This window comes from Gekko japonicus, unplaced genomic scaffold, assembly GCF_001447785.1.
Source record: "Gekko japonicus isolate JY-2015 unplaced genomic scaffold, Gekko_japonicus_V1.1 scaffold3262, whole genome shotgun sequence".
NCBI lineage: Eukaryota > Metazoa > Chordata > Lepidosauria > Squamata > Gekkonidae > Gekko > Gekko japonicus.
The window spans coordinates 94,878-118,502 of NW_015176076.1; the positions used below are offsets into that span (position 1 = coordinate 94,878).

The 23,625-nt window shown below is 50.0% G+C and overlaps 1 protein-coding gene across 1 annotated transcript in view; it reads right to left on the reverse strand.

The window, feature by feature from the left end:
* Positions 1–996: 996 nt before the first annotated feature.
* Positions 997–23,625, reverse strand: part of HEATR6 (HEAT repeat containing 6) — a 53,489-nt gene continuing 30,860 nt past the window's right edge. Inside the window, exons 12-20 of the mRNA XM_015426721.1 lie at positions 22,454–22,800; positions 20,307–20,429; positions 16,690–16,776; positions 13,837–13,971; positions 12,397–12,519; positions 8,351–8,475; positions 6,652–6,748; positions 4,771–4,975; positions 997–2,521 (exon numbers count right to left, since the gene is read on the reverse strand). Of these exons, the coding sequence (XP_015282207.1) occupies positions 1,971–2,521; positions 4,771–4,975; positions 6,652–6,748; positions 8,351–8,475; positions 12,397–12,519; positions 13,837–13,971; positions 16,690–16,776; positions 20,307–20,429; positions 22,454–22,800 (1,793 nt within the window). The 3' untranslated portion in view covers positions 997–1,970. The remainder of the gene's footprint in view (positions 2,522–4,770; positions 4,976–6,651; positions 6,749–8,350; positions 8,476–12,396; positions 12,520–13,836; positions 13,972–16,689; positions 16,777–20,306; positions 20,430–22,453; positions 22,801–23,625) is intronic.

A 23,625-nucleotide genomic window follows, 5' to 3' on the forward strand; every position in this document is an offset into this window, starting at 1 on the left:
CGCATCTAGAACTAAGGAACAAAATGTGGAGGTGATGAGGTGATTCAATTTGGGCCTAGCTGGTGATTCCCAATCGGACTGGACTACCTGATCAAAAACAGCTGGGAAAGGAATCCCAAGGGGGGAAGACCCCGTTTTTGGAAAGGCACTGGCTGATCCCGTAGGTTTGCTTGTGTCAGGGGTTTCCGCTTCTTTGCTGCTAAGTGGAATTTCAAGAATGCGCAGCACTTTTGGCAGAATGTTGCAGAAAACTTCTTGTGGGAAAAGACGAGTCTGCATGACAGCCATTATAGGCTCTTCTTCATCTGATAGTTCCCCTTCTTCCTTATGGGAGGAAGAGTTGGAGCAATCGGACTCCTCATAGTCATGGCCCAAAAGGGGACTTGAATCTCTGCTAAGCCTAGCAGACGTACCTACTCTCCTTCTTTTAGGTTGCGAGGGTGAATGAGAAATTCTATCTGCCCCCTCTACTGCCCAATGAAGTGCTAGAAAGGGAATGACGGCCGAGTTTGCTAGGAGACTTACTGGAGCCCCTGACATTGGGAAGAGCTTGAGAAATGGCTTCTTTAATATCCTTCTGCATTTCACCTCTTATCCAAGCCAGCAGACTGGCCTGAGCGTTGTCTTCTGAGAGGTCTAAGTATGGGTTCCTGCCAGGTCCAGCCCTTGTTGGGAACGCAGAGCAAGGGCCTGGGGGGGGGGAGTTTGAGACTGAAGGCTAGGCCTTCCTGAGGAACTGACCCTGAGAGGCCCCACCCATGCTGTCATTTCCTGCCTTTTTAAGGACTGGGGGGGGGGGACGAAGAGGAAACCACCCAGTGGCTTCTTTAAAAAAGCCCCTTCTTACTGGGATTCAGAAGATCAGAAAAGGCTGGAGTTACAGCTGGGATGGAGTCCTACTTTATGCAGCCTACTCGATGGATCTCTAGATGCCACACCGGGTGCTCCATGTGTGTTTGTGTGTATGTTTGTTGGGCTCCTTATGCCTAAGGGGAACAGCGGGGGAAGCTCCCAGCATAAGAGCGGGAGACCCCGTGGCTTGTGAGATCCAGCCAGTGAAGCTGCAGTGGGGGGAATCCCCGCTGCTTCAAATGCCCCCAGTGTTCCTGCTGCCGACAGAAGTCTTCCCAACGGGGGGTGGGGGGAGGACAGACACAAGGTCCTTCCCAATCCCTAGAGATCTCCCAGTAGAAAGATGAAGAGAACAAAAATAACAAATGAAGTACTACTAGGAATCGCTGAGCTCGAAACAGCGCGTGGTCACAACGTCTGGCTGCCTTGAGGTAGGGCCAAAGACTGGGGGCAGAGAGAGAGGCCCCTCCCCTAGGAAACGCTCGAGATCGACAATGCTGCCTGGCAGAGGGCAGGAGCTTCTCCTGGAAGTGGAGACTGCCCCACTCCGGACCACTGGAGGACTCTTTTCCCTCAGACTGTGCGTGGGAAGAGGCAACAATGGGGCAGCTGGCGTTTTAAATTACCATCCAAAGGAGAAGCAAACCGGAAGCACTTTTACTATGTGATCTCCATTTAGGCAAGTTCCCTTGAAATAGTCACCCCAGAGAGTGACTTCTTGGATCGTCTAAATGTCTCTTGTGGAACTATCATTGTAATTTATGCACTTTTATCACCACCATGTGTAACGTATGCGCTGTTCTCACACGGCTAAACTGATGCTCCTGGTCTGTTTTCTACATACATTTGCTTTTTAGAAAAATGCTAGTTACAACAAGGACTTGTAAAACGGACTCTTACAGAAGGGCTGTGGGTCACCTTGAAAACAGCAGCTAAACCTGGAGAAGAATCCTTGGTAGCCTGGAAGTCCGCTCCAGACATTCTGAAACATTAACCGGCCCACCCAACGATCCTGCTCTTGTCTGTTCTATGGGACCGAGATGGCTCAGACAGAGCATCCAAGTAAGACATCTCATGCTGCCAGTGGACACCTGGAAGGACATTAAAGACACCTGCCCTCAAGTTTCTGTCAGTCCTGCAGCAGCAGTCTGGATTTTCAAGACTTCCTCCAGACAAGCTACGGCCCCCCTTTTCACGGGGCACGTCAACCGCTCTTCAAGACCTCGCACATGCTCAACAGCCTTCTTCAGTATCTCATTCCTTTGACAAAAGTTCTCGCCAATCCCCGTTTCGTCATCTTCGACTCCCGATTTCACGTACTGCAGCATATACGAGCTGATGGCCTCTCTGTGCTCCGCCACCGTTCTCCAGACGGACGGCAGGTCAGCCTCACCCGCCAGGCTCAGCAGATGAAGCAGAGCGCGGCAGAGCTGCGTCCGGAGGCTGGTGCTGTACTTGAACTCCAGGAAGTCTTCCGCGTCCTCGCTCTTCTCCAAGGCCACAACCAGGGCACTCCAGATCCGAGAGAACTGCTCGGGAGAGCCGTAATGCTTCCTTTCGGCTGGAACGGAGAGGGCGGCAGCAGATTTGATGCGGACTTTGAAATTCTTGCAGGACTTGACCACCGAGGTAAGGGCATCATAGGCTCGGGCGGTCCAAGGGGCCTCTCCTAGAGATTTCAGTCCAGACAAAAGTCAATAGTTGCAACCAAGACTATCAAAGCTTTCACAGCCATCACTGGATGAAAACCTCAGGACTTATTTGTAGGCATACTTAAGCTAGTAACTAAGCTCAGTGACAAGGAAAGGATTTTCACCCCATGTTTTCAAAAAGAAATCAAAGTGGCGCACTCTGAGAAAAGTACAGAGCCCACCAGTAAGAGGCAGGATCCAAAGAAAAAGTACAGAAGGGACAACCAAGGTGATTAGGGGGCTCGAGCACCTTCCCTAGGAGGGCAGGCTGAGGTGGCTGGGACTCCTCCGTTTAGGGAAGAGATGACTAAGCGGGGACATAACAGAGGTTTACAAAGACATGCCTGGGGTGGAGAACTTTCTCTTCCACCCATACAAGACTAGAACTTGAGGGGCACCCAATGAAACTGATGGGCAGCAGATTCAGGATGGACCGAAGGGAATACCTCTTTACACAGTGAGTCATCAAAATGTGGAAATCACTGCCAGAGGGTGTAGAGACGGCCACAGGAATAGACGGCTTTAAAAGGGGGATTAGACAGATTCATGGAAGACAGGCCGATCAGTGGTTACTGGCCATGGTGACTACAGGGAACCGCCACACTGAGGGGCAGTCAGCCTCTGAATACCAGTGCCAGGAGGCAGCATCAGGAGGCCTCAGCCTCTATGCCCTATTGCTGGACCCTCAGAGAAACTAGTTGGCCACCGTGTGAGGCAGGAGCCTGGCCTACATGGACCACTGCTCTGATCCAGCAGGGCTCTTCTAGTGTTCTTAAAGAACTGGACATCTAATCCCCCATTTCCAAGGTAAAGCTTTGGGCTTCCATACAAGGGATAGCAGCCAATCCACCCACAACGGAAAATGGCTTTCAAAAATAAGGCTCAAAAACACTCTGATGTAAGATTCAGGTCTGCCGTTCAAGGGGGGGGGGAGCAAACACTACTCTAGGTAAGCCTAGAGTAACTCTTTGGATTTTGACCACAACTGGGCCGTATGCAAGAAGAAGAAGAGGAGGAGGAGGAGGAGATTGGATTTATACCCCGCCCTTCACTACCCAAAGGTGTCTCAGAGCGGCTTACAAACTCCTCTCCCTTTCCCTCCCCAGAACAGACACCCTGTGAGGTAGGCGGGGCTGAGAGAGCTCTGACAGAAACTGCTCTTTTTCAAGAACAGCTCTTATCAGAGCTACGGCTTGCCCAAGGTCATCCAGCCAGGTGCAAGTGGAGGAGTGGGGAATCAAACCCGGCTCTCCCAGATTAGAGTCCGCGAACTCAACCACGACACCAAACTGGCTCTCAACAAACAAGCCCCACAACACACACCCATGCAGAGGTAACCAGACTAACAAATGGTCGGCCTTGCTCAGTAGTGTCTGCTCTGGATGACAGCTGCTCTCCAGGGGTCTCAGGCACAGAAAAGGCCTTGACAGGGTCTTTTTTGCTGCAGATGTCAGGAACTGTCTTCCAGGAGACTTTCTACAGGCAAAGCATGCGCCCTGCCATCCAGCCATGGACCCTCCACTGGGGGGAGGGAGGGTGAGCAGGGTTGCAGCCTGAAGAAACTGCAAATCTAGGAATGGCGGAGAAGGAGAAGCAATTGGATTTATACCCGGCCCTTCACTCGGAGTCTCAGAGCGGCTTACAAATTCCCATCCCTTCCCCTCCCCACAACAGACACCCTGCGAGGTAGGTGGGGCTGAGAGAGCTCTGACAGAAACTGCTCTTTTTCAAGAACAGCTCTGACAGAAGTATGGCTTGCCCAAGGTAATCCAGCAGCTGCAAGTGGAGGAGTGGGGAATCAAACCCGGTTCTCCCAGATCAGAGTCCGCACACTTAACCACTGCACCAAACTGGTCACCTGCTAAGCAACAGCTCAACAGAACTTCCTGGTCCAGAGGCAGTGCACTTCTGAACACCAGGTGCTGAGGACAGAGATCAGGAGGCGGCTGTCCTTACGCCCTTGCCTATGGCTTCCTGGTGGCATTTTCGAGATACGGTCGCTGGAATCCCAGAACCTTCGTCCACCCGAGCAAGGCTCTTTAAATACCCTTCTGCCATAATGCCTGTGAGCACGACAAGCACTGACCAGGGGCAGTGGGCGGCAGGGAGGTGACACCTGCACAGGCAGGAGGAAGGGCAACTCGCTGCCTCGCTTCTGCAGGCCAGTTTGGGGAAACGGTGGCAAAGTGAACTACGGAGACCAAAAAGAGTGAACTGTTTTACCTACCCAGTGGCAAGGCAGCGTTTTTGAAGACGTTGCCGAGGGCATAGCAAGCGTTCCAGCGTGCCTTCATGGTGGCTTCACCCCACACTGTTGAGATCAGGGCCTGGACGGCTTCCTCAATCGGTTCGCTGAACCTGGGATTGGCGATGTGAGCTGGCTGGAGGAAATGAAGGAGATTTCCGAGGGCACGGACGGCATTGCTTTTCACCTGGAAAAAGGGAGAGAGGTTCGGGAACTCTGCGGCGTCTACAAAAGGTGCTGCCGTCATTATTTTAGAGCATCTGAGGTTTGCAAAACCGAAATCAACATCTGTTGAACTGGGGTGTGCACATTTGAGGCAAGGGTGAAGAAACCAGTCAAGGTTTGCTAAAAAAGGTAGGCACCACATCCCTGGAGGGATCATGGGAGTGCGTGTCTCCCTCCTGCATTCCCAGCATCCAAGATGCAGCCCTACCAGGGCCACCTGAATGGCTTCTCAATGGTGCCACTGACTCGTATGCAGCCCCCCTTCCTCGCCACTCCACTCGGTGCTCCAGCCATTGATCCAGGCCCTCCAAAGCACGCCGTCGAGCAACTCGTGGCATGGTGCCAGGACGCTGTCAGGCTCAGCTCTCGTTCCCGCCCTGCTCAGTGCTGCTTCAGAACTCCGCCTCCTGCTGGTCTTGGCGTGCCCCACCCACTTTGGTTGTCGCTTACGGAACGTGGCTCTTGCCCGCCACTCAGCCCCGGCTCTGTCAGGCCAACGAACTGGCTCCCCCTGAGCCCTGTCGGCTTGGCTCCTGATCCCTGTCGGGGACCCAGCACCAGCAGATGACCAAACAAGAGAGATCACAGCTCGAAGGCCCATTTTCCTCTGCTCCCCACCTACATCTGTTTCTTTTTTATTGCCCTTTCCCCGATTCCCCACAACACTGGCGGCAGACCACCTTTTAATGCTTCTGGAAGGCAGGCTCCAGACCCAGGGTTTTAAAAACCCCACTGTGCTCTGGAAGAAAATCTAGGCAAAGAACCCCCTTCTACTACAAAGGGGGGGGGGGAGACAAACCACAGATCACACAACTCCCCTGAAAAGCAGGCTGGGGTTCGTCTGCGTATCACTTAAAGCGCCCGTTGCATCTTGGTCTGGATTCTACCCACTTTCCACTGGTGGAAACAGGCTGCCCCCTCCTTCCCAGGAGCCCCCCTTTTGCCTGCTGAGGAGACTGTGCCAGGGACTGGGGGACCCCTCGTGTGAATGGGGACGAAGGGCTGCAGGGAGAAGAGGGATCAGGAGAAACTGCCCCCTCCCTCCTCGCGCCAAAGGACAGCCTGGCAGGATCCACCCCATCACCCGCATGGCAGACGATTTGCCTGAGGTCACGGCAAAAGGAAGATCTGAACTGGAGACATTTGGCCCAGATGCTTCACCAACTCCTGCCTGACAAGCTTCCCTCTCTCCTTGCTGAACACCCTCGCATCCAACCTGGAACATACCTGGGGAGAAAACAGCCCCCCCCCACACGCACGCACTCACACACTTTCCCAGAGAAAGATCCTGGCATGCAGAGGAAGCCCCGCAAAAGTTTCACTTTCTACAGAACAGTCTCACAGCTTTGACTCCACCTGCTAACAGCGGTGACCTCAGAGCCCTACAAAAATGAGAGACTCCTTTTCCAGCTCTGAACCACCGGCTGAGCTGACCCTTGGCCACTTCCAGGCCAGCCACAGCATCAGACGCTTGGGTTCCCTGGGCTGGAAGGCAAATCCCTCCCCACTGAAGGCCCAAGGGAAGGCTCAGCACCTGAGTGCTCTCATGCCAGCCCTACACCACAAGTCCACGGCCTCCTCCATAAACATGAGGAAGTAACGAACAGCATACACAAGCATGGCTTTTGACGGACGTGCCTTGTTTTTGTCCTTCGAGGCCTCAATCGCTGCTCGTAGCATTTTCAACAGAAGGAGATCCGAGAATTCATCCTGAAAACTTTGTCCCAGGAGCTCCCTGCAACCCAAAACAACAACAAAAGATCAGAATGAGAACCCCGGGAGAGAGAGCAAGCACAGAACACAGGGTCTCACACCCGATTCACAGACATGTGCAGGTTCGTACAAAGAGCACGAAGTGCTACCCCCTGGGATTCAGGGGGGCATTTCTGAATTCTTCCCCAACATTAAAAACCACCCTGTGCATGGGGAGGAAAGCAGAATGCCAGGGAGAAGATAAGGATGCAACAGTTCCCCCTTGCCCGCTAGCTTTCTATGCACAAGGAGCGTTTTGTAACAGGCTTGAGTAGGCTAAGCTGAGGCAGGATTCTCTGACATGCTGTGTTGCTGTACATTTTCAAGAGCTCAGGTGGTTCAAAGGGATTCAAAGGGTTTTGAAGGAGCGCAGGGTTTAAACCAGTGGTTTAAAAACAGTGCTGAAAGCGTGTCTTAGATGTCTGGAGAGCCGGTTCTGGGACTCTCAGAGCCCAGGGGCAAGACATCCTTGCTGGCAAAAGTGGACCATGCAAGGGAAGACATCTCTCACGGTACTTCTCATTTAGTGGGATCATCTGTGCCATGTCAGAATGGCACCGCCCTTGGTCCTGGGCAAATGCTAGACCACACCACCTTCTGGAGCAGGCCCAGAACGCTTGCTTCAAAGACAGAAATGCTGACCAGGGTGCCTGAATACCCAGCAACAATCATGTCTTTCTCACAAGCAGACACATGTACAAATCCTCTTTGGGGTACAGGCTGAGTGATGCCTTAAGTATGTTACAGAAGGTCAGATCAGTAGAAGCAGGGTCTGAATAAACTTAGGCTTGCAGTCGGACTTTCTCGGGGCCCAAGTAGAATGCTGAGGCTTTTAAGTAACAGGACTGTTCTGTTAAAGGGGCAGAACCACTGCTCCTTGCAAAGGGCTTGAAAACTTCTTACAGAGCAAAAGTGGTGTGTTGGGCAGTTGGACGATGAGCCTGTGGGTCTGGCAAGCTTTTTAAAATGCACTGACTAAGGTGACTAGTCACTTTTTCACCAAGCACTCACTGTGGCTTAAGAGAAGACAACACCTTGATTCTAGACTTGAGCTGGCAGGTTGGAGGAACAGGGCCCCCAGACTGGTTTTGTCTGCAGACTTCACGATCCCACCCCCACCCCCCAAATAACCGGTGTGTCAAAAGCTGACTTCAGGGTTGGTTCAGACGCTCTCTCTCCCATGTGGCTGCCAGACCCCTGTCGCTTCCGACTGGCGGTGGTGTCCCTCCAGGGCCTCGGGAAGAGCTCTTCCACACACCCTGCTGCCTGGTCCTTTTAGCTGCAGATGCCAGGGATCGCACCTGGGACCTCCTCTGAGGCTCTGCTCCCACCCTACAAACCTGGGGGAGTCCAGAGAAGGCCTTGGGCTCATCTACTCTTTTGCCAGTTCCACGCCATGCAGTGGTGGCTATTCAGTGTCTCCCTGACTGGGCATTACCCCTTCTACTTGATTCACTTTTGAAAGAAAGAAAGAAAAAAGACTACTGCTATTTCTGAGAAATCTAATCAGGCTAAAATCCACCCAGCAGAACCCAGCTGGGAAATGCTCCCAAGGCGCCCCCCCCCCCCCCCCCTTGGTACGTACATGTTGATGATCAGCGTGTCCGTCAGGTTCCCCAGGGACCATGCTGCTTTGGCACGGACATTTGGAGAGCTGTCAGAGAGCGAGGTCAGGATCACATTTGCTGTGTCAGCGACAAACATCACATCCTGGAGAAAAGAGACCGGCCGTGACCATTCGGACGCTGTTATCCCCCGCCTTTCACCAAGAATCCGCGTGGCAGGCAATCTGGTCACGGTGGCCCTGAAGCCTCTGAAAGGGACCGGCTCTTCCGTCCCCCTGTTCTAGAGTGGCCGGGCGGTCAGAACAGCGACTCTGGCAGGTTTAACCCAGGAGAAGGGACCAGGTAGGCACCCAAAACAGGTGGACTGGGACAGACCAAGCAGGGGGCTAGGAAAGGCAGACACCTAGGGATGAGGCAGGCCAAGGAAATCACAGGAAAAAGGAGGCTGGAACAGGTTTGTGGGGAAGGGGAGGCGGCCAGGGAAAGGAGTCTGAGAGGAAGGAAAACTGGGACAGCAAATAAGCAGACGAAAGGTGTCCTGCAGAAGAAGCCTGAAGTTCACGTACTGAACTTGAAAGAAGCAGACTAGTCGCAGTTGGAGGCCTCTGGTTTCATTTATAATGCGGCAGGCTGCAGAGACCAGCCTCACAGGATCAGACGAAATACCTAGCTACACTTGAGCATTCTGTCTCCAGCGGTGGTCAGCCAAGTGATTCCAGGACATAAGCAGGGCAAGGCCAACCACCCCCTTCCCGCTGGTCTCTCTCCAGCACTGAGCAGCCTCCTGCCTCTGGACATGGCGGGTGTCCTTAAACGCCCTGACTAAGAGCTGTTCTTGGTCCTGCCCCTTCCGTGAATTGGTCTAAGCTTCCCGAGGAGCCTCATTAAGTTTTAAAAGCCAGCCTGCCACCAGGCAAAAGGACATTACTTTTTACCCAATTTGTCCTGTGTCGCCCTGAACGATCTTTAATTATTTTTGGAATGGACACAGCACCCCAAATTTCCCTGGGCTCCTGATGCTTCAAAGCCTCTGAGTGAATTTCCATTTAATTGGCCTACTAGCTTCTTAGAATCAAGTGCAATTACCTCAACCCATTAATTGTGTACTTAGCACTAATCACACCCTATCATTAAATTAATTACTCTGCTGTACTCCCTGGTGACCTCATAACTCTGATCTGCTCTTCTGTGCCATGCGCCCCTTGTCCTCCCTCTGTTCTTACCACGACGGATTTTCATCTTCAACTTCTGCTCTCGGATTCCATTGCTAGGAAGCTTGGCATACTGGCACCCTCTTAAGGGGGCTCCAGATCTGGAAGCAGTGGAGCTTGCTTGCAAATACAGGACTTGGGGGGTCTGGGCAAAGAACCTGCTTTCCACCCTGGACTGAAAAAAAGGACCCAGAAGGCAGGCCAAACCATCAGCCACTGCTGCAACAGACAGGAGAGGCATTCAAAATCTCCTTGCCCCACCCACCAGAGAAGATGGGCGCGATAAAAGTCTGCCGGGTGGCTTGCAACTTCTATTAAGAAGTCACTATCATGGCGGTCTGGCTCCCGCGAATGGCGGACGCATCCTCGGGTTGCTCCCGAGGGCGTCTCGCCTGCCCGCGGTGGAGGAGGGAATCCGCGCGAGCGGAGACCCAAACGAGCCCCTCAGGAGAGGGGCTCAAATCCGGGGCGCGTTAGGGCGCACTAGGGGGAGTCTCTTTCTCGGCCGATCGGTCGGAAATCGAGACTCTCGTCATGCCCTGCCACAATGGACCTTGCTGCGTGAGCGACCCCACACGGGGTTTAGCGGAGCCACCAGACGTCACCGAGTGATAAAGTGAACAACCGATGAAATGAAAAAAGAAAAGATCGGCTAAACTGTGAGTTGTCAAATGCGAAGAAAAAGAATTAAGAGCGCTCCCCCCCCCCAGCGGAAAAGACGAGGAGGTAAACCCTCTAACTTCGTTAGCGAGAGAATAAAGGGGGGGGGAATAGACTGTGCGAGTAGTGGCTGTTTTGATGCATTTGGAGTAAAGCGAGAAAAATTCTGTTTCTTTGGAGCGCGTTTTAAGAACTTTATTAAAAGTAAACAAAAATAATAAGATGTCGGAGCTGGGCTAAAAGACAAGCGGAGAAGAAGGGAGGAACTTCCGGTCTGGGCGTTTGCTTTTTCGTGAGAACTGGCTGATTAATGTTTGGAATGTTTATGGCTGTGACTCTGGCGGGGAACTGTGAGAAAAGATGAACTGTGACAGCGAGAAAGTGCCTTACAAGCGCTTTTAAAAGTCAACAGTTGCGGAGGAAGATCCAGCGAAGAGAATTGCAACGTTTAAAAGTGAAACTGGAATTAAAAAAAAAAGAAAATCCATTCTCAGAGCTAGAGATCTTTTGAAAGGGCATGAAAGAGCATGAAAGAGTGAAGATTTACAGTATATGAAATGGAAGCGTTAACAGCGACCCGGAAGAGGACTGGAAAAGCCGGAGAGAGGGAAACAGAAGAAGCCCCTCCATGAAATTGGAAATTTAAAAGAAGCCAGCACGCGAAGGAGCGGTTCTGAATGCGCCTTGAGGAAACTTTAACAGAGCATCGAATGAACACTACTAATACACTAACATAGATAACACCTTTAACTGGTTTGAAGAAAGAAGTTTGACTGCACACAGAAGAAGCCTAAGAAGATAATTTGGACATTACTAACAGATTAATTTACAAGTTAATATATCAGTCAGCTTTCTCTTTCTCCCACTATATACCCTCCCTATTTTTCTATTAAAGCAAAATACCTCTCCTTTTCAGGAGAATAAATAAAGCCTTTATTTAAAAAAAAAGAAGAAGTCACTATCATGAGAGTTTATTTTAAAAGCGTCATTAGCATTAAAGGGGATATTTCTTTTTTAATTATTATTATTTATTTTAAAAAACCATAATGGGACAGCAATGAAAACAGGCACATTACAAAACAAACGTAACACAAACATAACTCCATTAAAGATAAACATAACCCATTACCAATACTATCAGCTTAACCGTATTATACCCGCCTAACCTCTTTACGCGTGAACAGTGCATTAAAACACAAAAGATAAAGATATGGTGGTTGATCATGAAAAAAGTTAGATGAACACTGCCAGTACATGTGTAGTGAATGAATATTTTTAAAATCGTATCCAGGGAATCTATGTCTCTTTGGAAGGAAGAATGTCCTTTTCTGACATAAAATTAAGAACCCTTGACCAAATCGCAACAAATCATGTATAAGCCCTTGACATTGCAACATTAGTATTCTGAGTAATTTGAGTAAGTTTTTCTAAAATAAATTGGTCCCAGATTTTTTCAAACTATAGTTGCAACGAAGGGGAAGAGCCAGGTTTCCCAACAGAGGCAATTGTTAGTCTTGCTGCTGCCAGCAGCCTGGAAGTGAGTTCTTTTTGGGCCAATGTAGTTGTAGCCGGATCCACCCAATCAAGAAGAGACAATTTAAAACAAATAGGTAAGTTTTGATTGCTGATTTCATTTATCTGTCCAATAAAGAAGGTCGGACCAGAACCAACAAGTTAAAATTAAATCAGAAGAGTTTTCGGCTAAACATTAGGAAGAACTTCCTGACAGTTAGAGCGGTTCCTCAGTGGAACAGGCTTCCTGGGGAGGTGGTGGGCTCTCCTCCTTTGGAGGTTTTCAAGCAGAGGCTAGATGGCCACCTGACAGCAATGCTGATTCTGAGGACTCAGGCAGATCACGAGAAGGGAGGACAGGAAGGGTTGCCTCAGTGCTTAGTTTTCGTGGCCCTTTCTTACACGACCAGGGACATGCCGATCGCCACTTTGGGGTTGGGAAGCAATTTTCTCCAGACCATTTTGGCCAGGGATCCTGGAGAGTTTTTTGCCAAGTTTTGGGCATGGAGCAGGGGTCACTGGGGGTGGGGGTGTAGTTGTGAATTTCCTGCATTGTGCACAGGGTTGGACTAGACAACCCTGGAGGTCCCTTCCAACTCTATGGTTCTCTTATTCATTTCATTCCCCAAAAAAATATCCGAGAAATTTTTTTTAAAAGGAACAACTTGAGACTGAAACCTGACCTGCCGAAGACATGGGAAAACCACGTAGACCCCTAGTGCCCGTGCGGCTGCAGCTTTCACCAGCGAATTCTCACTGTGGTTGAGCCCGAGAAGAACAGTGATGCACAGGATTTGCTTGTCAGCCTGAAATCAGCAAGTTAGGCAGAGAGAAGTCCTTCAGATATTGTACAGCCAGTCATGTAGTCCCAGATTAACGGCTCACATTTTAAAAATACGGCTAAAGGGTCGAGGTATCTTAGCCGCTGTCAAGGAAGGCCCTTCTTTGACTGAGACTGGGACAGGATCAACCACCACTCACTACAATGAACGGTGGTGCAGGGGGGTGAAAGAGGGTGTCTGCACAGCGCACACTGACATGAGATGAAGAAAAAACAATGATGCAGGTGTAGTGGGGGTACTGCTGGTTTTATACTCCACAGATCTTAAGGTTAGCCCAAAATGCGCAGGTGTTATTAATATTTTGGAATAAAATTTTCTTCCCAGTGCACCATTGTTTTTTTTCTCTCTTTGTCAGTTTGGTGTCGTGGTTAAGAGTGTGGACGCTAATCTGGGAGAACCGGATTTGATTCCCCACTCCTCCACGTGCAGCTGCTGGTGTGACCTTGGGTCAGTTACAAGTTCTCTCAGAGCTGTTCGCTCAAGGGCAGTTCTCGAGAGAGCTCTCTCAGCCCCACCCACCTCACAGGGTGTCTGTTGTGGGGAGGGGAAGGGGAAGGAGTTTGTAAGCCGCTCTGAGACGCCTTCGGGTAGTGAAGGGTGGGGTATAAATCCAATCTCTTCTTCTTATTCTTATTGGTGCGGCCCTTGGGGTTTTTTTCCCTGGTACATCTACATGAGCCTAGCTAGTCATTGTAATTTTCACTTCATTGCAATATGCCTCAGGATACCGGGCAGGGGGATAGACTATGCAGGGAGACCTGAAGAATAATGTGGGGCTGGGGAAGAGGCCAGGGTGCTGGGAGACTGCTGAGAGCTGTCTGCACGGAAGCTCTTCTCAGCCACCCTATTAGGAGATCCAGATGAAAGTTCTGGGGTTAGACCAGCAAGACAAAGAAGGGTGCAAAAGAGAAACAGAGCAAGTTGGAACATGACCCTCTCAGAGGACACCTCGGAGTTCCTTTTGCCCTGATACAAATCATGCCCAGAATTGAACATAGTCTTTAGAACCCCAGCTTCCTTAAAAAAAAATAAATTTCTTCTGCGCCAGAGGGAATGCCAGCAGGCCCTACGTACATAAGGGACTGCTGCTGCTGCTGCTGCTGCTTCTAGCTTCTCTGGTTTCAAATACGCTGGTGTCTCTACCGCTTGGCTGCAGTGCACAAGATATAGTCTTTGTTATACAGGCTTTATGGGCATCTCTGGTAATCTCCCCTGCCCAAAGCAGTGAGGCCTTAACCTGGATTCTCAAAGGAATTCTTACACACACAGCAACGTGCTTACCGGTAGATCACTGAAAGCTTCCGGCAAAATAGAGGAGAGGGCGTTGCAAGTGCTGGTCTGAAGCATTGGGTGCTGGGAGTTCTGCAAGGCTCCAGGCAAAGGGCCATTCAGCATCCTAGTCCAGAAGGTGACAACCTATGGGGAGGATGAGAGAAGAAGAAGAGTTGGTTTTTATACCCCATGGCCCTTCACTACCCAAAGGCGTCTCAGAGCAGCTTACAATAGCCTTCCTTTCCTCAGACACCCCATTAGGTAGGTGGGGCTGAGAGACCTGGGGAGGCTGAAATGTAATGGCAGCAGTTAGGATTTTCAAGGCCAAACCACTTGCCCAATTATTATATGGCGCTCCCTTAAGTATTACAGCATCTCAATCCCATATGCAGTCTATGGAAAGAATTCAATCCAAATTTTTAAGATATATATTACAAGTTAATTCATGAATACAGTTATTCGCACAGAAACAGGTATGGTCACTGTAAAAACACACCTTTGGATTGCAGCCATTCTTTATTAGTTTAAAATACTTACAAATCTCACTGGATTAACAGGTTTAATATTAAGAGATTCTATAGTGCCACCCTGGATTAAAGAAATAGAACTTAAATTGGGCTATTACGGACTTTCTAAGCAATTCCTGATTAATATGGATTATAATTGAGTAAAAAAAAATTGTTAAGCAAAGAATCATGGATGTTGAAAGGCAACATGATTTGAACTTGATAAAGCGACATCTGCCAGGAAGGGTGGGACTAAACAAGGCAATGCCAATGGTATATTTACAAAACTTAGATAAACCTGACTATAGAAGAGCATTTACTCTGCTCAGAGCCGATATGCTTCCATCTGCAGTTTTAGAAGGTAAATACAAAAGACAACCTTATGAGGAAAGATTGTGTATCTGTGGAGAGGGAGAAACGAGGGAACATGTGATGTTCAAATGTAAAATGTATCAAAGCATTAGAGACATTCACATAACCCCGATTTGTTCTCGATTTCCTGGGAGAAATGGAAGATTTTACCTAGATAAGTTGCTGGCTGACAAAGAGCAGGAAACTACCTTAAACATGGCAAAATTTGCCACGCAGGCGATCAAAATCTGGAGACAAGCTATTAGCAGTTAGATAATGAATACTGTACTTAAATAGAGTTTTTAAATTATCTAATAATATTTTAATTTTATTCCTAACATTTTAATGTTTGAATTTTTTTTGATTTTTTTTTTTTTAGAGTTGCCAATGTTGGATCAGACCAAAGGCCCATCCAGTCCAACACTCTGTATCCCACAGTGGCCAGAAATACCAGTGTCATCAGGAGGTCCACCAGTGGGGCCAGGACATTAGAAGCCATCCCACTGTTGACCTCCCCAAGCACCAAGATGACAGAGCATCACTTGCCCCAGAGTCCCTATCTATACCTTGTGGCTAATAGCCACTGATGGACCTCTGCTCCATATGCTTATCTAATTCCCTTTTGAAGCCGTCCATGCTTGTAGCCGCCACCACTTCCTGTGGCAGTGAATTCCATGTGTTAATCACTCTTTGGGTGAATAAGTACTTCCTTTTATCCGTTCTAACCCGACCGCTCAGCAATTTCATGGAGTGCCCACGGGTTCTTGTATTGTGAGAAAGGGAGAAAAGTACCTCTTTCTTTACCTGCTCTTTCCCATGCATAATCTTATAAACCTCAATCATGTCACCTCTCAGTCGTCGTTTCTCCAAGCTAAAGAGCCCTAAGCGCTTTAACCTTTCCTCATAGGGAAAGTGTTCCAACCCTTTTATCATTCGAGTTGCTCTTTTCTGCACTTTTTCCAAAGCTATAATATCCTTTTTAAGGTGTGGTGACCAGAATTGCACACAGTATTCCAAATGAGGTTGCACCATTGATTTATATAGCGGCATTATGATATTGGCTGATCTGTTTACAATACCCTTCCTAATAATCCCCAGCATAGCATTGGCCTTCTTTATTGCAGTCACACACTGTCTCGACATTTTCAGTGAGTTATCTACTACAACTCCAAGATCTCTCTCTTGATCAGTCTCTGCCAGTTCAGACCCCATCAACGTGTATTTATATTTAGGATTTTTGGCTTGATATTCTGGATAGCGTCTGTATGCATTTTACTATTTTACCAGTGGATGTCTTTTCGGTTCTTTTACGTATTTGGTCAATGACCGTACTAATAAATTGTTGTTGAGAGAGCTCTGAAAGAACTGCTCTTGAGAGAACAGCTCTTGAGAGGACTCTGTGACTGACCCAAGGTCACCCAGCTGGCTGCCTGCGGAAGAGGAGTGGGGAATCAGACCCAGTTCTCCAGATGAGAGTCCGCCGCTCTTAACCACTGCAGCAAGCTCGCTCCAAGGCAAACGTGCTCCTTCCCCCGGCACAAAAGGAGTGGGCTGGAGCCATCATCATCCTATAGCAGAGGGGTCCCCAGCCTTTTTGAGCCTGCGGGCACATTCGGAATTCTGACACGGCACGGTGGGGGCAGCCACAAAACGACTCCCACGGGAGACAGAGCCAGCCACAAAAATGATGGCCACGGCTTACCCTCAGTCAACCTTTCAGAAAATCAAAACTCCAATCGTCGACCAGAAGCCTCACTGGGTAAAAGCCTTACCTGGCCCCGCCCACTCGCTCAAAACACTTTGGCGGGCAGCAGAAAAGGTGCTGCTGGCGAGTGCCACAACCTCCATGGACACCACGCTGGGGCCCCCCTGCTATGGCAGGTGCCTGGGCAAACCCCTGCCTCCTCTAGCAAAGGGCCACACAGTTATGTTTAAAGAGCAGGATTACGTTCAAACGTGATTCCAACAGAAAGAGCTGACAAAAGAGGACCGGCCGCATACGTACCAGGCCGACTGGCACCCGCTGATCTGGAGCCACAGCTGAATCTGGCTTGTGCTGCTCTATGATCCCCATGCCCAGCTCATCCAGGAGCTGCCAAAAAGAAGGAAAATAAAGTCGGTCCCGAAGGCGGCCCTCCCACAAGTATTTTCAAGCAGTACATAATCAATAGCAAAGACCCCAGAGGCAAAAAACAAGCTTCTCATTTGGTATTACGCTACTGTTCAATATTGCAGCACCGCTAGACCGAAGCATGCAAAAGCTTTGAAATTAAAGGGTTCGTTAAAGGTTTACTCCCTTACCAGCAGGGCTTTGGGCTGAAGTGTCCCTCTGTTCCCGGAGGAAGTCCTGGGTGCCTGACCGCAGCACCTCCCTCCAAACTGGCTAAGACACTGGCTGGGTCAGCTGAAGAGCTCCAGGGCTTCAGGAGTGGGAGGAAGCCTCCGTAATACTAAGTTATTGCTTTAAGCATCTAAAAGTAGGGAGGAGCTACCCATCAGGATGTAAAAGAGTCCTAATTGATTCTGTCTCTTCCCTACCCCCAGAAATGGTGCTGCTGGGGACCAATAAGCTCACCAGTGACAGAAGCAAAGACAGCCCTGCAAGTTATCACCCCTGTGGCAGAACAACAAGTACAGCTGCTGTATCAAACCATCAACTCCACAAGATTAAAAAAGGGGGGATGGTCAGTCAACTGTGCATACTGCCCTGTCAACAGCACTCGTCCAAAGCAGAGCCAGTTTGTTGTAGTGGTTAAGTGCACGAACTCTAATCTGGGAGAACTGGGCTTGATTCCCCAACTCCTCCACTTGCACCTGGCTGGATGACCTTGGGCAAGATGTAGTTCTGAGAAGAGCTGTTCTTGAAAAAAAGAGCAGTTTCTGTCAGAGCTCTCTCAGCCCCACCTACTTCACAGGCTAGGTTCCCTTTAAGCTGCGCCAAGCTGCGCTGGTGCACCGATTTCCCCTGGCCAGCGCAGCAATTGTTACCACAGCACAGGGGCGAGAGGTTCCCTTCCCAATGGCCATGCAGCACGGATCCATTTGCTCAGGCAGCACAGAAACACAGCAGTATGCTTTGTGTTTCCTGATCTGGGCTGGCCCCGCCTTTGCTCAGCTGCGGTTTGTTTGCCCTGTGAAAGGGGGCGCTGCTACCCTCCCCGGCAGTCCTCTGCCTCGTGCTCCTGGAGATACCCTGGCCCAGAAGGAGGACTGCTCTGTTGCCCAGATTCTGCCCTTCCTGAGGTGAGCTGCCTGATTGTTTGTTTTGTCTTGGGGTGGGGAGCCGGGCTCAGCAGTGTGCTAGAGGCAATCTGGTGGCTTCTGGTGCTTTCCAAAGTGACTCTCTGTGCCCTTAAGCCTGTAAAGTTAGTTGGAAAGGGGAGGGGAGCCAGGCTCAGCAGCGTGCTAGAGGCAATCTGGTGGCTTCTGGTGCTTTCCAAAGTGACTCTCTGTGCCCTTAAGCCTGTAAAGTTAGTTGGAAAGGGGAGGGGAGCCAGGCTCAGCAGCGTGCTAGAGGCAATCTGGTGGCTTCTGGTGCTTTCCAAAGTGACTCTCTGTGCCCTTAAGCCTGTAAAGTTAGTTGGAAAGGGGAGGGGAGCCAGGCTCAGCAGCGTGCTAGAGGCAATCTGGTGGCTTCTGGTGCTTTCCAAAGTGACTCTCTGTGCCCTTAAGCCTGTAAAGTTAGTTGGAAAGGGGAGGGGAGCCAGGCTCAGCAGCGTGCTAGAGGCAATCTGGTGGCTTCTGATGCTTTGCAAAGTGACTCTCTGTGCCCTTAAGCCTGTAAAGTTAGTTGGAAAAGCTGGGGGGAGCTCAGCAGCATGCTTGAGGCGATCTGGTGGCTTCTGGTGCTTTGCAAACTGACTCTCTGTGCATTTAAGCCTGCAAAGTAAGTTGGAAAAGGTGGTGGTGGGGAGCCAGGCTCAGCAGCGTACTAGAGGCGATCTGGTGGCTTCTGGTGCTTTGCAAACTGACTCTCTGTGCATTTAAGCCTGCAAAGTAAGTTGGAAAAGGTGGTGGTGGGGAGCCAGGCTCAGCAGCGTACTAGAGGCGATCTGGTGGCTTCTGGTGCTTTGCAAAGTGACTCTCTGTGCTCTTAAACCTGGGAGGTTAAGTAATACATATATGTTTCATATAAATATAAATAAGTTTAATATAAGTGTATATGGCATCCTTTTAACTATCTTCACTGTTAATGATCTTGTCCTGCATCCCTTGCTGCTTACACTTTCATGACCGAATTCTTATGTCATGAGCATTTTAGGCAACAGGTTTCATTGACTGATGTCTTAGTTGAATATTCTGGGAGTGGTTTTCCTGCCGCTAGATTCATTTCAATGAATTATCTTAGAAGTTCGTATCATGCTTTAAGGTGTATTTATTTTTCTTGTATTACATTACAGCTAATCAGGTACATTTGAGAGGCAGAACGTAAATCCCCGAAAAACGAACAATCTGGGTGATTCTATAGGAAAAGATGAGAGTCCATGATGATTTTGTAGGGGGAAAAGGTAACATTTGTTTTTTAAAACAGAATGTGCATGTAAAGGCCTAAAGAGGAAGCTCAAAAGAACATTAATGCAAAACGCGCCAAGATTCTTCCAAAGGAGTTACAGAACCTTTATGAAAGGACAGAAGTGCGCGTGAAAACAACCTCTGGGGCTGCCACTGAAAACTGCACCCAATGCTGGATTCCACACCGGCCCTTCTGTGTCCAGCTGGCCGTGTCCCCCGATGGCCCTTGGGAGCTAAAAGGCCCAGGAACCTCAGGGTCTGCCAGGGCTTCGGCCTCCATGGGATCAGGCACCATGGCACACTCACCAGGCCCAGCCCTGACACTCTGTACTGCTGTGATGCCATTGCTGCCAGGCCTGCATCTCACTTCAGGGTAAAGGTTTCCCTTGCTCGAAAGCTAGTCGAATCCGACACTAGGGGGCAGTGCTCATCTCTGTTTCCAAGCCGAAGAGCCAGCACTGTCCAAAGACTTCTCCGTGGTCATGTGGCTGGCCTGACTCAATGCTGGAACACTGTGACCTTCCCACCAAAGCAGTACCTATTTATCAACTTGCAATTTCTTACTTTCGAACTGCTAGGTTGGCAGGAGCTGGGGCCAGAGACGGGAGCTCACTCCGTCACGTGGCACTCGGGTCTCGAACTGCCGACCTTCCGGTCTGCAGCTCAGCGCCTTAACCTCTGAGCCACCGCAGCCCCTTCCCTTCAGGGTAGCTCTGCGCAAAGATTCCTCCGACAGCAGCTGGCCTGGCTTTCCCTCCCCAGTGGATCAAAACCCTGCTTCTATATCATCTTCTTCTCTCCCATACTCTCTCTTCTCTCCGGAGAGAATTATGCACAGCGAGCTCCATTCGCCCACTCACCCCCTTGCCTGGATCAAGCAGCCTGTGTTACTGTGTGGGAATGTGGCTGTCTCACTCGCTTTCGCAGTCATGTGAAAGTTACCCTGACAAAAAGCTTGCTGTAAAGAAGACCTGTTCCCAGAAGAAACTGACACCCCACCCCACCCTCCAGTACGAGGCTCTGGCTTCCCTCTGGGTTTGAACACGGGTGACAGATCTCAGAGGCAGGGTGGGATGAGGGGAGGGGAGATCCCATCACTACAGCTCTTACTTTTGCCCCGTGCAGCTGGACAGATGGATCCGTTTCCTCCATGCATCTGCAAGCAACTTCACCAAGCTCTAGCAAATAGCTCTGGGAAACGGAGAAATAGCCTTTGACAAGGACAGCCAAGACCTGGTTGAGAAATTGGAAAGCAACAGAGGAGGAATTTGAACAAACAACTGCAGTCAAAGTCCACCACAAAAATACAGTACCAGAAGCGGCCACATTTTAAAAGTTACGGCGATACTCAAAATGGCAAATATGGGTCATTAGATTAATACGTAGCCGTGACAGATGCCAGCAGCTGCACAAAACCTGGTCACTGAGAGGAAATATGGAATCCGGATTGTAAACAGCCACTCGCCTGGCTGCTCGCAGGGAGCGACTTCAGAGCGGGAGCTCTGTCCACCCCTGCAAGCCCAGCACATTCGTTGTGGCAGAAGCTCCTGCGGTCCTGAAGCTCCCGATGCATCACAACCACGCTGCCACCACCCCATCTCACCCGTCATGAAATTGTCTCTGTAATGACATAAACAGCTCAGACTACAGCAATGGGCTTGCAACCACTGTGCTCTCTTGGGACACGGCTAGCCTGGGAAATGAGATGTTGCACTGGGTCAAACGGCTAGCCGCACTTCACTCATCTGTTTTGCCTAGGAAGTGGATCCGAGCAGGGCGCTGCACTGACCCCCTCCCCAATCAAGCTACCCTTACCTCCTTTTCAACAGCCACCGCTCAGAGCTTTACGTTAAACTACACCTCAGAGTATGCATTAGGTAAAGGTAAAGTTTTCCCTTGCTCGAAAGCCAGTCAAACCCGACTCATCTCCATTTCCAAGCCGTCCAAAGCTGTCCAAAGACATTTCCATGGTCATGTGGCCGGCATGACTAGATGCCGAGGTGCATGGAACGCTGTTACCTTCCTACTGAAATGGTCCCTATTTATCTACTTGCAATTTCTTGCTTTCGAACTGCTAGGTTGGCAGGAGCTGGGACCAGAGACGGGAGCTCACTCCGTCACGCGGCACTGGGGTCTCGAACTGCCGAACTACCAACCTTCCAGTCTGCAGTTCAGCGTCCTAACCATTTGAGCCACCGCATTAGCAACTGGTAAATGTTTATGATACAGCCTCAGTTTCAGGACAAATCGCTTCCTAAGATATTGCTTGTCAATGGGTAACCGGTAGGGCTGGTAACAGCCTGGAGAAAAAGTGTCCGGCCATTTTAATACAGGCTTCACATGTGGAAATGAAAAGGTGGAGCTTGTTAATAACATCCCACTGAGCCTCTGTTAAAGGGACAGGGCATTCTCTCTCCAGGCTGCTGTCAACTGTATCACAGGTCTGTATCTGTTGTCCTTTACCTATGTAACCCAGTGCCACATGACCCTTCACACATGTGCAAGAAGTTAGGACCACAGATGTTTCCCTTCCTAGTCTTCCACAGCCTACCATGGAGCAGAGTACATAGGCTATATCCCCGTAACAGTCAGACCTGGAGAAAAACGCCCTGCCCCTTCAAATAAAAGCTTTTCGTGGTGTGGAGGTAAGTAACATCACCTGGTAAATAACATCACCTCGAGCCTCTATTAAAGGGACAGGACATGCTTTCTCCCATCAGCTGGCAACTCTAGTAAAACATGCAAGAGGTTAACAAGATTATGTAAACTAGTTTCCGTAAAAGGAAATGATGAAGGAAAAACAGAGTACTTGAACACATTACTACCCGTTTTATCCACACAAGGAAGTGGACTGATTCAAAAGTTAACTTCTGTGCCCTCCTTCCTTCAAAACCAGGTCTCCACACTCCGACCAATTCTCAGCTGTTCGCTGTAACCTTTCCTGGTCTGCCCAGTCCAGTCTTGTAACAGAGAAAGAGCGGCTTCTTCCCAGGCTCCATTATTCCTCAACTGCCCTCCTACAATGATCGAGACTGGCTCCTCCTCCTCTCCAAGATTCGAAAGGGGATCTTTCCTAACTGGATGCAGGGAGGTCCTATGCCAGTTCACTTCCAGACCTTTTACTAGCGTTTCAACTAAGGGAACTTAGTATTCCTTCCTAAATATACACACTAAAACCTAAAACCACCTAATTTAAAACTACGTGAGCAAGTCACTGGGCCTCAGTCCTATTCTCAAGAACCAGCCCAGCCACACACCTGCAACGCCTCCAGGCGAACAGGAGAGGGTTCTTGCACGCTGGCGTCTGATACGCCGCCAGCATCGCTGTCTGAGTAGCTGTCTTCCCTTGGCAGCACGATGAGAGAGATGCAGAGTCGGATGAGCCAGCAGGGCTCTGCAGGCACATTCTCCGTGCGACGGGGTAGCTCCCCTGAGGGTTTTCTCTGCCATTCAGGCACTCCAGGAGAGCGGGGCGTAGTGGATCCACTATCGGCAAGCCCTGAAGAGGTGGGTTGGTGCAGCAGCAGCTGTACCTCTGGCAAAGGAGCTTGAGCGGAAACAATGGCTCCCAGCAGCGTGAGGCTCGACACTCGAACGTTAACATCTGGAAGGAAGAATAAAGTGCTCTCAAGGCAGCTACACAGACAGCCTCCTGCTCCCCAGAAGGCCCTAAGGAAAACCTCCATGGCGATACACAAAGCAATTTGGTGCTGGCGGCGAGGCAACCGGCAGAGGTTGGTTGTGGAAAGGGGGCAGGCAGAAGCCCCGCTAGCAAGACATTAGCTGAGCTGCTGCAGGGAAGGCAGAACTGGGCCTTGGGTGAGGTAGCTAAGAAGCAACAAGGTGCAAAGCAGAACCGCAAGACGGCTTGGTCAAGAGAAAGGAGAGGAAGAGAACGCCCGAAGGGAAGGGAAACTTGGAGAAAGGACAGGATACAGCCCATAGAGTCACCTCACTCATTACAGTCCAACTACCGGTGGTCTTCCGGGGCCTCAGGCAGAGAAAGGTCTTCCCCAAAACTTGCTATGCAAGGCCCTTTAACTGAAGGGGCCAGGGTGGAACCAGAGACCTACGTCGGGCAAAGCACGCTCTCATCCCGACCATCTGGTCAAGGCTAAATATGCAGAGCTGCATAACTGGCCATTTAGGTAGAAAGTTCATACACTGCACTGAAATGATGCCAAATGAGTGGCTGCAGACCACTGTCAGGTCGCCCTGTCATAGAGTTGGAATGTGGAGGGGGTTCCTTCCTCTGCTTTGCCAGCTCTTCCCTGTCTCCCGCAGCTGGCAGTCTGTAGAAATGACCTTGGTGGGTATTCTGTCTGTAAATCACCCAGCCTGGGAAATGTAACAGTTTAGGCGCAAAAATGCTTGCTTGCTAGCTTTTGCCCGCCCCCACGGAAACCATCTATTGGCTTTCGCAACGGGG